The sequence below is a fragment of the Urocampus carinirostris genome, chromosome 18, assembly GCF_059441175.1.
Source record: "Urocampus carinirostris isolate Australia breed hairy pipefish chromosome 18, RoL_Ucar_1.0, whole genome shotgun sequence".
Lineage (NCBI taxonomy): Eukaryota > Metazoa > Chordata > Actinopteri > Syngnathiformes > Syngnathidae > Urocampus > Urocampus carinirostris.
In genome coordinates, this window is record NC_142366.1 from 29,903,278 (window position 1) to 29,917,861 (window position 14,584).

The window sequence follows — 14,584 nt, forward strand, 5'->3', positions numbered from 1 at the left end:
CGGGTTTACTTTATGGTACGGGGTGAGTAGAAAATGACTTCCTACTTTCTTTGAATGCAGCAGTTAACAAAGATTTTTAGGGGGGTGAAAAGTCACAAGTGATCCAACTGACTGATTGAATCAATTTCATCTAACAAGTTTTTTTTTCTTTTTGTTTTTTTTTGACAACACAAAGCATTCTTTTGGTTTAGTCCAGGGGTCAGCAACCGTTCTATCCATCCATCCTTTATCTGCACCGCTTATCCCCAGTAGGGTCGCGTGGGTGCTGGAGCCCATCCCAGCTATGTTTGGGCAGTTGGCAGGGGACACCCTGAACTGGTTGCCAGGCAATCACAGGGCACACAGGGACAGACAATGCACTTGCTCATCCACACCTAGGGACAATTTGCACCGGCCAATTAACCTGAAATGCATGTTTTTGGAATGTGGGAGGAAACCAGAGTGCCTGGAGGAAACCCACGCAAGCAAGGGGAGAACATGCAAACTCCAGACAGTAGGTTCGATCTTATGACCTCAGAACTGTACCGCACACGCGCTAACCACTGCGCCGCCGTGCTGCCCCGGTCAGCAACCCAACATTATGTTTCATTTTCAAACATTTCTGAAAAATGCCTAGGGACAGCGCCAAAAAAACACAGGCTGCTCTAGAGCCACAGGTTGCTTACTTTTTTTTTTTTTTACAATAATGAACTAGAACATGGGTGGCACTGCGGATGAGTGGTTAGCATGTGTGCGGCACAGTTCCGAGGTCATGGGATTGAATCCAGCAACCAGCCTTCCTGTGCAGAGTTTGCATGTTCTCCCCGTGCTAACGTGGGTTTCCTCCGGGCACTCTGGTTTCCTCCCACATTCCAAAAACATGCATGTCAGATGAATTGGCCAGTCCAAATTGTCCCTAGGTGTGAATGAGCGAGTGAGTTGTCTGTCTCTGTTTGCCCTGCGACTGGCTGGCAACCAGTTCAGGGTGTCCCCTGCCCACTGCCCGAAGATAGCTGGGATGGGCTCCAGCACCCCCGCGACCCTACGGAGGATAAGCGGTGCAGATAATGCATCGATGGATAGATGGATGAACTACAATATATGAAGGCTTAAAAACTAAATCACCTTTTTTAAGCTGTTACTTTAGACAAAGGAATCCAGTTTTGAATGTCGTGTGGATAAAGTAAGCCAAAACTTGTTGGGTTTCAGACAAAATTATAGAAATTCAGGGTATTTTAACATAAAGGTGTGTCAAAAACCATTGACTGGTTTTCTTTTTATTAAGAAATGACACACATTTCTTGGAACAAAATCAAAAACTGCGTAATACCTTGCCTTTTACGTTTTCACATAAACAACACAACTTTGGGCCTTGTTAATCTATAATGACACCATTTTTGTGTTTTAGTTTAAGTCAATAACCATTTGGGTTGAAAACAAAACGACCTGAATTCGGGGGTGGGGGAAATCTTCAACCGACTGTCCACATTTGAGGGCCCCAAAACAATTTTAAACAGCATGTAATATTTGCTAGGGGTTCAAACAACCCAATTAAACAAAAGTATGAGACAAGTAGGGCAGCACGGCGGCGCAGTGGTTTCCTCCCACATTCCAAAAACATTCATGTTAGGTTAATTGGCCAGTCCAAATTGTCCCTAGGTGTAAATGAGCGAGTGAGTTGTCTGTCCCTGTGTGCCCAGCGACTGGCTGGCAACCGGTTCAGGGTGTCCACTGCCGGACAATAGCTGGGATGGGCTCCAGCACCCCACGACCCTACTAAGGATAAGGGTTGCAGATAATGGATGGATGGATGGATTAGACAACTAAACCTAACCTCAACCTAGGATGCTTAGAAATATTAAACCCAGTAGTGGATTGGTACATTCTTGACCAATATTATTTTTCTTTTGTGTTTTAAAAATGATTCAACTTTGAGTATATATACCCCCTAATTCTCTGTATTTACATTGGCACCTAGTCACTATTCGCGGTCTTTCGAAATAGATCACCAAAAAGCAAGACACTTGCCCTCAGGGAATTCTGCTACAGTTTCACTTTGATCAAAGCATGGATTTTCGGGGTCACGCCTCCCCACCCAAAAGAAAATCCAACAGTCCAACTCCCTGTAGTAAATCAGCGGCTCGCACGCGTTTCATTCAGCCCGAAGAGTCGTCTTTGTGTAAACTGATCTCAGCCTGATCTTTGTGCTCCTGCGGTGTCTTTTCCACAAAAATAAGAAAAGCTCGGGGCTTCCTCCGTCTCACCTGTCGTCACAATCCTTGGCACTCTGACTCACAAGGGAGTGACAAAAGCCTTTTTTTATTGGTTTCAATGACACGCCTTTTTTAGTCGAAACAAAAAGCTTGGCAACAAAACTTGGTGAATTAAGACTATCTCTTACAAGTTAGCCAACATTTGTTGATCTAAACTGAAATGTGCTCTTTCGCCCAGCATATATACACTACACAAAAGTTTGGGGTCACACCTCTATTTATAAAATGTCTTTCTCTTTTGCCCATTTCATTCGCTTCCTTTTGTTGGTCAGTCTCAGATATGGCTTTCTCCTTGTTTTGAAGGCCAGCATCTCGGAATCACCTCGTTCCTTTAGATGTTGACGCTGGTGTTTTGTGGTTACTCAACTAAACTGCTAGTTAAGGACCTGCAAGTGTCTATTTCTCAAATTAGAATCATGTACTTTTCATCTTGCCACTTCTTTCTATGAATGTTTGTGCTGTTCTCTGAAGGGAGTAGTACACACTGTTGTGGGAGATCTTCAGTTTTTTTTGCAATATCTCGCATGGAATATTCTTCATTTCTTAAAACAAGAACGGGCTGTGGAGCAGAGATGCTCAAATCTTTTTCGACTGCGAACTACTTGCAAAATAAGCAAGGGAAAAATATCGACCTAAAATATTATTCTCAAATGTGTAAACAGTGTCTGAAATAACGTCTGCCGGACACCCAGGGCGTGCATCATTTTTGTCGGGCGTACAACTTACAAAACATCTCCGCCCGGGTGGCCGACAACTTTTCCAAGAAGAAAAAATCTTTCGGTTTGCTTTATTCCGATTTTGAAATCTTCGTTCGGTTTGGAAATTTCGCCAATTAGCCAATCAGAAGCCTGCATCGAATAACTTCATGCTTCCGGACTCTCCCGAGCATTGTAAGGTCTTGCATTTGCATATCATTTTGCAAAGTAGATGCACAGAGAACACAAGAAATATGGAGAAGTGGTTAGGAATCAAGCCAAAACCTCAGCCCCAGAAGGAAGATTCAAAAGAAGCTAACGAAATTGTTGACGCTAGAAAACGCAAACGTACATTAAAAGCATCGTGGAAAGAGGAGTTCACGTAGCTTGCAGCAGACGACGCAACGCAAACATTGTATGAATGAAGATGAGTAAATACGGGTACATACTGATGGCAGATGGAAAACAGCGATGTCATATACATTCAATTAATGTTATAAGTAGATTTATAATTAAAGTGTTGTTCTGTTATATATTCTGATTATCAATCCTTAATACTTAGCAACAATGTTTTTTTATTTGCGATTAGTCATCTTATTGTGTTTCAAGTTGGGAAAAATGGGGCTGGCAACTTTATGGCTGGACAGGCAACTATTCAGAGTTGTCCGACACTGGTGTAAACAACCACAACCGTAATTTTCTATAATGAAACCTAATTAGCAATTAGCCCTGAAAATGCTACAAATGCCTATTCTTGGTTTTGTGTAGTTAAATAAGGTAACTTGATATTGTGAGTTGGAGCTTCGACAAGCACTCCATTTGTTTGCTAGCATCCTCTCCGAAGAGGCAGAAAGTATATTATATGTATTGTGTGTTTTGTATGTTTAAGTCTCAGACCAATTGCACATGTTCAATTGTTTCAGCTCTTATGCTTAACGTCATTGTGTGCGCATAATCTGGGGATCAAAATTCAGTTTTCATTTGACTGGTTGCTCTTAAAGTCAAATCAAGTGACGGGATTGGCGATAGGCTGACGTCCTAATTGTCATCTGGCCGCCTAATATTTAAATTAGAGGTTAAAAAATAAAAATGATAGGCTGATATTTTTAATATCAGGCAGTGATGAACCAGTCCTAGATCGTGATTGACCTCATGAGCACGCCTGCTGTGAAGTTTCACATGTAAATTATCTTTTTCTGGACTTTCAGAACGTTTAATCACACCCACAAATGTGATGCTCCAGGTACTGGACGATCTTAAAGGAGGCTCAGTTTTATAGCTTCTCTGACCAGCTAAACTGTTTTCAGCTGTGCTAACATCATCGGCCAAGGATTATCACCCATCATCCTAACGCAATTAGCAAATACAACGTACTTCTTGAAGACTGGAGTGCTGGTTGCTGAGAATGGATCGCTAGTCAAGTCATGCTTATTCGTATAGCCCTTAATCACAAAGAGTCTCAAAGGGCTGCAGAGACCACAAATTATTGCCAACAACAGACTATTATTACACCATACTCTGATCTAAAACCTACATGAGGGCAAGGAAATACTCAAAAACCTCAACATGAGGAAAATGAAGAAACCTTGAAAAGGGACAATACACCTTTAGAGATATTCTATTAAAAAAAACAGACATTTCTTTAAAAAATAAGGACATTTCTGAGCGACCCCAAACGTTTGAACAGTAGTGCATTTCGAAAATGTTTGCCCTGTTTTTACGATCTTTTTACGCTGGTGCACTCTAGAAATACATCCTGTAAACGACTGTTCTTTGTCAACTCACATAGTTTATCTTTGCCTTTTTACATCTTAATGTATGAACGGTGCTATATATTGTACATGGATTTATTTGGTCTATTTTACACTTGACATGTTAACTTCCTTTTTTTATAGTGCCAACTTTTTACGTTTGTGTATTCTCATGACCGTTATTACGTTCAGTTTTTAATAAAAATATCTGAAAATCTTCAGTTCCTACACCTTTTTTCTTTGAATTTGTGTCTTTTTTACCCCCTCCCCGAATGCAAACGTTACTTTAAGGATGTTGTTTACATGCAAATCGGGTCCATGAGACAAGAAGTGCGAGATGAACCTGATTTGCCAGCAATGGAACCAATCAACAAATACAAATGTTCCTTTTGTTGACAAAACTGCTCCAACACAGTGGAGCGAAAATTAAGAGTAGCCTCATAAGACTAACAGACCACGTGTTATTTTGATCATTTGTATTCTGTATTTTTCCTTTCCTTGTATTGTCCCATACATTTCGCAGATATCTTTATATTTTATTGTTGTTACAGTATTGGAAGTGAATTAGTCCAATGTAAATTAATTGTATACCCGTCCCCAGGGTTGGGTGGGGTTACTTTAACTGGACTAATTTCAATTACTTTTGGATTACTCCAATACCAAATATGCTAATAAAAGACAAAAAAAAACTAAATATGGATAAAATGACTAAATTTTGTGCAGGCTTGGGGAGTAACGGAATACATGGAACGGCAAAAATGATGTTGGCAAGCTGTCTGGATTTATTTTCATTTTGTTTCTGTCGCATTTTATGTTAGTTTTGCCAGAGATCAAAGACAGGAAAGAAAGCTTAGCACGTGTTGTGAGTCATAATTTTATTCATATTTAGTTTCCTTTGTCTTTTATTAGCATATTTGGTATCGGAGTAATCCAAAAGTAATTGAAAGTAATCCAGTTAAAGTAACCCTACCCAACCCTGCCCGTCCCACCAAGGATCCACATTCAGGCTGGACTGGATGATGAGGCTTTTATTACAGTTACGTTAGCAGCGCGCTGGAGACAGCAATGACTGACACAACATACAGACACCATGTGGTTAGCAACTCCGCTAGTTTTCAACATCGTTAGCAGCGCGTTGGAGACTGCTCAAAGCATATCAAATAGTTTTCTTGACAGTTGAGATACAATACAAGTTCAGAAAATCAAACATGACAATTATTTTTACATCCATTTTAACAAGTGATCATACAGTGGTTTTAACTTTTACATTGTATTCAACTCGACATACTTTTCAATCTGAATTTTAACCAACATCATCCTTTTTATATATTTGTGAAAACAGAAATAATTACAATATTGAGTATAAAAAAACGTGAACAATTTACCTGCGATGAGTGACACAACATACAGTCACCATGTGGTTAGCACCTCCGCTGGCTTTCAAAATCCATGATGGAAATTAGCCTTTCAGTACAGTGCAATGTACGGCAACTAAGATAAATGGCGACAGAAACAAAACGAAAATAAATCCAAACAGCTTGACAACATCGATTATATTACTGTGTATGTTGCAAGATTTGTCAGTTGTGGTTTTAATCTTGTCAATTAAGTTTTTGCAGAGCACCAAAAAGTCGTGACTTACCGTTGGCAGCACATTAGAGACTGCTAACAATATCCGCCTTCCCCCATACCAGCAGGTGGCGCTGTTGGACTCGTCATTCCAGGACACTTATACACAAACTATACATACATATTTCAGCAGGAATTTCAACAAAACAAAAGTTATTATTACACCCGTTACACATGTATATTTTGTTTTTAATCTCTTGAACTTTACTCCATTAGATACATACAGTCTTAGGCTATCAACTTTTCTCCTTTTTTTAAAAAAATGTTAATTGCAAATAAAAATAAAAAACAATGGCAGACATTATGGTTCTGCACTTCCTGGATCATCTATAGCAATGTCGCTCTCTAGCGGACAATATTGTAAATTACAATTCTAAAATCATTAACTTTTCAAAAAGGTACAGTATTTTTCTTTTTTAATAATTTTACTTTAGCACATTCAGTGGCAATACTTCCGAGTTGCACCATATTAGAAAGACAATAAAATTATTGGAAATATTTTCATCTTGGTCTCTGTTGAGGTAACTAATGAATTAAGTCTCTTGTTTAATTTCGTTGAAAAAAGTTTATTGTTAAACCAGAAATTACTGCACTTAAGCCAAATTTATTTTAATCTATTATAGATTTGTTTTTAAATCTAATTTTCAACAACTAATATTTCCTTCTGTTTTCAATACTTTTGACTGATTAATGTTCTTATTATTTTTAATTGAAGTAGTCGTACGAATAATAATTAATGTATCATTAATTTAATTAGAAGTAGTGGTAATATGTCATTTAGTCATTCATTGATTCATTATTATTATCAACAACCGTTTGTTTAAAATATTTATTAAAATATATTTTGACTTTTTTATCGGTCAAAAATTTGGAAGTAATTACTAAATTCACGCTGGATGCACTTCCTGGAACTTTCTTTTGTTAAAATAAAATAAACATGTTACAATAATCATGTTATGTGAGTTGTCGAAGGACAAGTAGCGACAAGTAATTTACGTCTGGGAAGAAGTTGTACTTACTAAATATAACCACACGTTGGCGGTAGTCGCCACTGTTTTATTGGACGAGCACTGTGTAAACAAAAAAATAGTATTTGGTGGACGCTTAAAAGTGATATTTTCACGTTATCATTTTGTTTGAACACAAGATATGAGTTTAGACTATGTTTTACCAAAAGAAGGTCTAATCTGGCCTTTGATAGAATTACTCCTCATGTATGACAGTTTAAATAAGACCCAAACAAGATATAGTTATCACAAAAAAACTCAATAGACGTTTCTAAGATGTGAGATAATGGATTGGAGGCAAAATAACACAGTTTTCAAACATTTTAAATGTATTTTGAATGACTAATGACATACTCGTTTGAGGAGAACTCTAGTGAGGATAAGGGGACTCACATAGATGAACACAACTCCTTATTTTACATATTTTAAAATATTTTATTTTTTTTAATGTTGAAAAATTATCCACTATTTGGGGTTTGTGCTGTTAAATGGCGGCCATTTTTGGTGGCCTTTTCCAACCGTATTTATGTAAAATTTTTAGTGTATGTGCACATTTTTAGATTGTCATAAACAGAAATATTTGGAGGCCTTATTAAAAACACAGTGAGCCAGTTTGGGGGTTCAAGTTCCAATAATCAATTACCCTAATTTGGATTTGTAGTAAAATGTATATTGTGTCAAACAATTAGCCACATTTTAGGGTGTTTGAAATAGAAATATCCAATATTTTTCTGTTGAACAACATGGCCTATTTAATGTGGGGGACAAGCAACCCATTAAAAATATATATATGGTTTTGTACGAGACAATTAAACTTTATTTTTTAAACATAAAAACTTAAATAAGGAAGGTTATGAATAATTAACCGCAGTAATGGGTTGGTCTCAACAGGATCAGGACTCAAATGCGTGGCGTTTCTCATACAAGCCTATTATTTTACGGGAAATGGGGAGTCATGCACGTTAGGCAGCGGTCTGGGGTGGATTGATAGGAAGCCAGAGGCCGACGAGATCGATACCAATTGCCCAAGCAGATATCGGACAGATGGGGTCGATGCTGGACAGGACAAGACAGACAGGATTGATATCAAAACAGGATATTGAAATTAAACAGGACAAACTAGACGGGAACGAAACTGGAAACCGATATTAAGCAGGGCAAAATAAACGGGAACCATACCGGAGGGGAACTACCAACAGGAAACAGGACCGAGCCAAAACCCACGTCTTGCGGGGCAGAGGTTCGTTGATGGACTGACAAAGGAAGATTGAGAGCACTGAGCTTAAATAGACGGAAAGCTAATCTGTCAACGAGCCGCGGCTGGCGCCACACAGGCGGGGCTAATTGGGCGCCATGGCAACCTTGACAGGTCTAGTCTTAACTAAGATTTGTTGATTTAAATATTTTTCTTTTGAATACAAGGCACATTTGCTGGGGTGTTCAAGCAACCCTATTCAAATGAAATTGTTTTCACAAGACAACTCACCTTTTGCTGTTTTTTAAGGGGGTGTTTACTATTCGAAACACTAGATGTCACTCCATTGAGTAGTGCAACCGAAAACGAGAGCTACAAAGCACAAGAATGATTACAAACTTAGGCGACTCAAAGTTAAGGTGGAGTGTTATATTTGACCACTAGATGTCACAATATTGTGTAGTTCAACCGAAAACAAGTGCTACAAAGCAAAAAGGAAGATTACAAACTTAGACGACTCAACGTTAAGGTGGTGTGTCATATTTGACCACTAGATGTCACAATATTGTGTGCTGTCAGATTAATTTGGGATATTAATCTTTGGCTGATATGAGAGTCAAGGAAGATGCAGGTTTGATATCAACAGGAGGCCTCCAGTAACCGCGGGGAGAAAAACGGACCCACTCCATTGAATGACTCCCTTTCTCTCACCGTGGCCCAGTGACCTGAATGTTTTTATTTGGAAGAAGTCAAGCAGTTGTAAAAACATACCAAGATGACTTTCCTGTATCCTTCAAAATAAAGACTGAAAGTGTGCATATATTTTAAACAGAATCATATAAAAGAGTAGAAAAATAGAGAATAAGTAATAAAAATAGTATGAACTCAAGTACATTCCATCAGAGCCATTTGTGACGTGAATAATAGAGATAATAGAGAAAATTACAAATAACTAGATTTAATATACCTTACAGTGCTGCAACAGAAAACAAGTGCTACAAAGCAAAAGGAAGATTACAAACTTAGGCGACTCAAAGATAAGATGGTGTGTCATATTTGACTACTAGAAGTCACAATATTGTGTGGTGCAACCAAAAACGAGTGCTACAAAGCAAAAAGGAAGATTACAAACTTAGACGACTCAAAGCTAAGGTGGTGTGTCATATTTGACCACTAGATGTCACAATATTGTGTGGTGGAACCAAAAACAAGTGCTACAAAGCAAAAGGAAGATTACAAACTTAAGGGACTCAACGTTAAGGTGGTGTGTCATATTTGATCACTAGATGTCACAATATCGTGTGTTGCAACTGAGTGCTACAAAGCAAAAGGAAGATTACAAACTTGGACGACTGAAAGTGGCCAAAAAGCAACATTTTTCTTCTCATTTTTGTTCCTCTCAAGGTTTTCGGGGCTACCTGTAGCAGCAGGACGTCCTCAGTCTTGTCACGTAATGTAAAATAAGACAAACTCCTCAACCTATATATGATATTACTTTATATTCATCTCTTTTTTTTGCTTACTATTCAAACCGATATTGTTTTTCTTTCATGAACGAAGTCTTTTTTGAAGAAAAAGGAAAACATCTCCAGCTTAACGAAGACCAAACAAGATACATTTGTCACTAAAAAGCTCAATTAGACGCTTCTAAGATGTGAGATCATGTGAACAGACCACCTGCGGCTCTTTCTTTGCAAATTTCACAATCATTCACGTCAAGGCCCCTGCACTCGCTGACACAGCTTGAGCTCCGATGGAGAGATGTTTCAATTCAAAGATACAGAAGAAAAGGTGGGGTTGGGGGGTGGGGGGTTAACATACTGCCAGGTTTCGGTTCTGACCATCACCCGAGTAGCCCCCTCTCCCCAAAACCTCGCTTTTCAATAATGCCCATCAAAGCCTCCAAATTGGGACGTTTAGGAGAACCTGGCACATCAGACGGACACTCCTAACGCGCCACCTTTTAATAGGCGCCCCTGGAAAAGAGAGATCAAAGTTTGCCGCCGAATGAAAAGGGGGTACACCCCTCCGCCCCCCTTTTAAACTAAATTAAGAAAGAGGGCTCCTGCAAGCATGTGGAGAGGACTCGAACAATCGCGGAGGTGCTCCCGACTCAACCCCTGCTTCTAATTGCCCCCTTCGGTAAAAAAAAGGGACCAGCTTCAAATTTATCAAATGTTTTATTCTCGAAAATAGAAGTCGGATTTTTGTTCTCGCACAAAAAAGACATCTACACTTTTTACAAATATATATACAATAGTTATAAACTTTTCTTTTTATGCACAAATGTACAGCATATAAATACATCTTTGAAATTACAAAATGGATGACCCGTAAAAAAAAAAAAAAAAGGCAGGGCGCTATAGCAATCTAGAATGTAATAAATTCCTGAAAATGTAACAAAATGCGCACCTTGAAAAATTATCAAACCTAATAAATAACATCTTTATAACCAGAAATCTTTGCAGCTTCTTAAAAAATGACTTGAGTTAACTTATTTAACTCAGCAGTGAGTTAACCACAACAATTTCACTCAGTCTAACCTCGATTTGGATTAGGTTATGTGTATATTTCGCAGGTTTTGTCGTCGTCTTTGATTCTGAAAACACTCAGGTGTAAAACTTTAGACTGAACTTTCCAGTTTTAGTAGATATCATGTAAAACATTGGTAATAACCCGATAATGATATTGTTTTTCGTGATTAAAATGTTGTTGGTGATAGGAATGAGTGGAGAAGTGTTGTGAAAGGATAGTTGGATGTTTTGACGTGTTCTATGATGCGGCAGGGGTAAACCAGCGATAGCTGTCGGGCCCTGCTGTTGAAGAGTGCGTTGTGTCACCCAGACCCAAGTGATATGCCCGCTTTCTCGTGTCCCGTAAAATCTGGAGGGACGAAAGCATGACCGACTTGGGTGCCTAACCTGTTTGGGTGTTTGGGCATTTGGGTTGGCCATGGTCCAAAAATGTTTGTGTGTGTTTTTTTGCTACTTTTCCCCTTTTTTATTTTCTTTGTTTTTGTATGTGTTTGTCTTGCTGTCGGTCACCCCTCTCAAGGGATATGACCAGGGTAGATAGATGGATCATTAAGATTGTTGTGTTTTATGATGAAGTGCATATGATATTACATCTTCAGGCGTAATTAGTGTTATCACATTGTAACCTGCTACAGGCACTAGTAAGGCTTAATTTAAACCATGATTGACTGGCACGAGATAGGTACAAAAAGGTGTCATTCCGATAAAAAAATGCTTTGTTAAGAAGTAATGCCCCCCAAAAAGTGGAGATGAGCTTCTAATTCGTATCAACAGGGAAGAGGAATTAAACCTGTGTGAATGCCCGGACATTGTTTCAATGTTCTCCCCAGCGGCAGTTCATTACGATGCAAATTGCTTAAGACAGGGCGTGATGGGTTATCTCCCGAACAATTAGCAGCCCCCGTTAATCCCCCTCAAACCTGCGACAACGGCATCTGTTTGGGGCAGGACACGGAGCTGGCCGTGCCGGACCTCCACGTCAGGCCGGTACTGACGTCGCTGTACATAGACCCGCCGGTGGCTTTGCTCCCCCAGCAGCACCTGGTGCAGAAAGTCCTCCACGAGTCCAGAGTCTTCCCGGACCAAATCCACACCCCGGACGTGATGCCCACCAGAAGGCACATGAAGTATTTCAACATGAAGACGGCATAGTCCGGTCTGGGCCGGTCACGTTCCTGGAGACAACCGGAGCAGTTGTGGGCTACCTCCCACTTCTGACGATTGTGCTGCTCGTAGAAGTAACACGCCACAATGACTGTAGCCGGGACCGTGTAGAGGACCGTGAACACCCCGATCCGGATCATCAGCCTCTCGAGTTTGTCTGTTTTGGTTCCGCCTTGTTTGATGACGTTGCGGATTCGGAACAGGGACACGAACCCGGCTAGGAGGAACATGGTGCCGATGAATAAATAAATCACAAGTGGGGCCAGGACGAAACCACGGAGGTTGTCCAGGTTCTGGTTGCCCACGTAGCAGATCCCGGCCACAGAGTCCCCGTCCACGGAACTCAGCGCCAGGACCGCTATGGACTTCATGCTGGGAATGAGCCAGGCTGCCAGGTGGAAGTACTGCGAGTAGCTGGCGATAGCCTCGTTGCCCCACTTCATACCTGCCGCTAGGAACCAAGTTAGGGACAGGATGACCCACCAGATTGAGCTTGCCATGCCAAAGAAGTAAATCAACAAGAAGACCACCGTGCACAACGCTGGTCCGGTAGTCTCGTAGTGCACGTGCTCAAGGTCCAAGTCCCGGCCACAGGCGACCTTCTCGTGGCCGGCCACCAGCCGAACGATGTAGCCCACCGACACGAACATGTAGCAGGCGGAGAGGAAAATGATGGGTCTCTCGGGGTACTTGAAGCGCTCCATGTCGATGAGAAAGGTGGCCACGGTTGCCAGGGTGGACACAAAGCACAGCACCGACCACAAACCGATCCAGAAAGCGGTGAAGGCCCTCTCGTCGTGCGTGAAGTAAGGACTGTGGCACGGCATGGCGCAGTTGGCGATCTGACCCGTCTTGACCCGGTTGTACAGCGGGTGACGCTCGGCGTTGACCGATACCATCGGTTCCGAGCACTTGCAACCCGGTTCGCAGGCGCCCGGGGCCGGTTTGTACTTTCGGGGCGGGCTGGGTCGCCCTGGTTTCCCCTTAGGCGGGTTGAATCCCTTTGCCGGCCGGTCAGTAGGTTTAGGTAGGACCGGCGATGCCGTGGTGGAGTCGGTGCGGTTGTAGTCCATGCAAAGTGTGTCGGAGTTCCCCTGAACCGGCAGGCGGTCGCACTCCATGCGGTCCGGCCAGGGGAAGCCGTACTGTTTCATAAGGGGCGCGCAGCCCGCCCGGGCTCGCTCGCAGACGCTCCTGCAAGGCGGCAGCGGTTTTTTGTAGTCCTCCAGACAGATCGGCGTGTACATGCTGCACAGGAAGAACTTGAGATCCGGCGAGCACTGGATCTCCACCAGGGGCCAGAATTGGTGGACTTCCAGCCCAGCTTCGTCTTGAGTGTCGTGGTTGAACTGGTTGGGCATGTAGGTGTAATTGTAGCCAATACCTTTACAAAGGGGGACGGCGATTTCCTGACAGGAGATCTCCTTGGCGGTGCTGCAGCTGGATCTGGGCAGGAGGGCGAGACAGAGGAGCAGGTAGATTCCAAACAGGTCTGGCTCCATCTCAACGAGCGATTTTTTCCCCCCTCTTTTGCGTGATCCAAATCCTCCACCTCCCCCTCCAGCCCGGTCAGATTTCACCCATTTCGCTTTTCTCGCGGAGCTTTTGCACGGAGTTGCGAGTTTGCGTGCACGGATGTGTTTACTTTAAAGCGAGCAGGAGAAGGCGACTCTCAATAGCAGTCAAGATGGCTGAGAGGAAAGCCAAGCGCGAAGGGGGGTGGAATCCAAGCGTCTTTCTTCTCGGTCCTCTTCAACCCTATTAAAAAAAACAAACAAGCAATCCTCCGTGGTCAGAAAAAAACGTGCGTGTCGGCTTTTTTCCCCCTGGCAGAACGCACGATATTCCTTTTTTTGGGTTCTCATATGAATCAGCGACGAGCCGAGTGAGCGGCGGATATATACACAAGGGGGCTGGCGCGTCACGCCCCCTCCAGACAAGATGCACCAATCACAGCGCTGCAAAGGCGGGACTAGGGAAGTCATTCAAGGTTGTGCGGAAGAGAGTTTGTTTACACCTGTAAATAAAAAAGAACGTAATTTGAGTTTTATTTATACATTAAATTTTTTACTTTTACTTATATATCAACCTCAGACAATTTCTCCCCTTATTTCCGATTGCAATTCCCTCTATTATTAAGCGAAAATAAACGTTACAAACACAACACAGCGCCTATTTACTCACAGCAAGACAGAATACGTAGAAAAAAACAAAAGTAGTTTGTCTAAACATTTTTAGTTATTTAGGTGTTTATTTTTTATTTTTCCTATTAAAAAATTGCTCTATGGCATACATAATTAGAAATAATCAAAAACCGTATAAAATTCATGGTTGAGAGTTATTAATGCATGTATTAT

The 14,584-nt window shown here is 41.4% G+C and overlaps 1 protein-coding gene across 1 annotated transcript; it reads right to left on the reverse strand.

Annotated features, from left to right (window-relative positions):
* Nucleotides 1-10,690: 10,690 nt before the first annotated feature.
* fzd8a (frizzled class receptor 8a) lies at nucleotides 10,691-14,105 on the reverse strand. Its single transcript, XM_088322221.1, has one exon. It carries the CDS (start codon nucleotides 13,727-13,729, stop codon nucleotides 11,978-11,980), a length of 1,752 nt encoding a protein of 583 aa, XP_088178347.1. The 5' UTR covers nucleotides 13,730-14,105; the 3' UTR covers nucleotides 10,691-11,977.
* Between the last annotated feature and the right edge of the window lie 479 nt (nucleotides 14,106-14,584).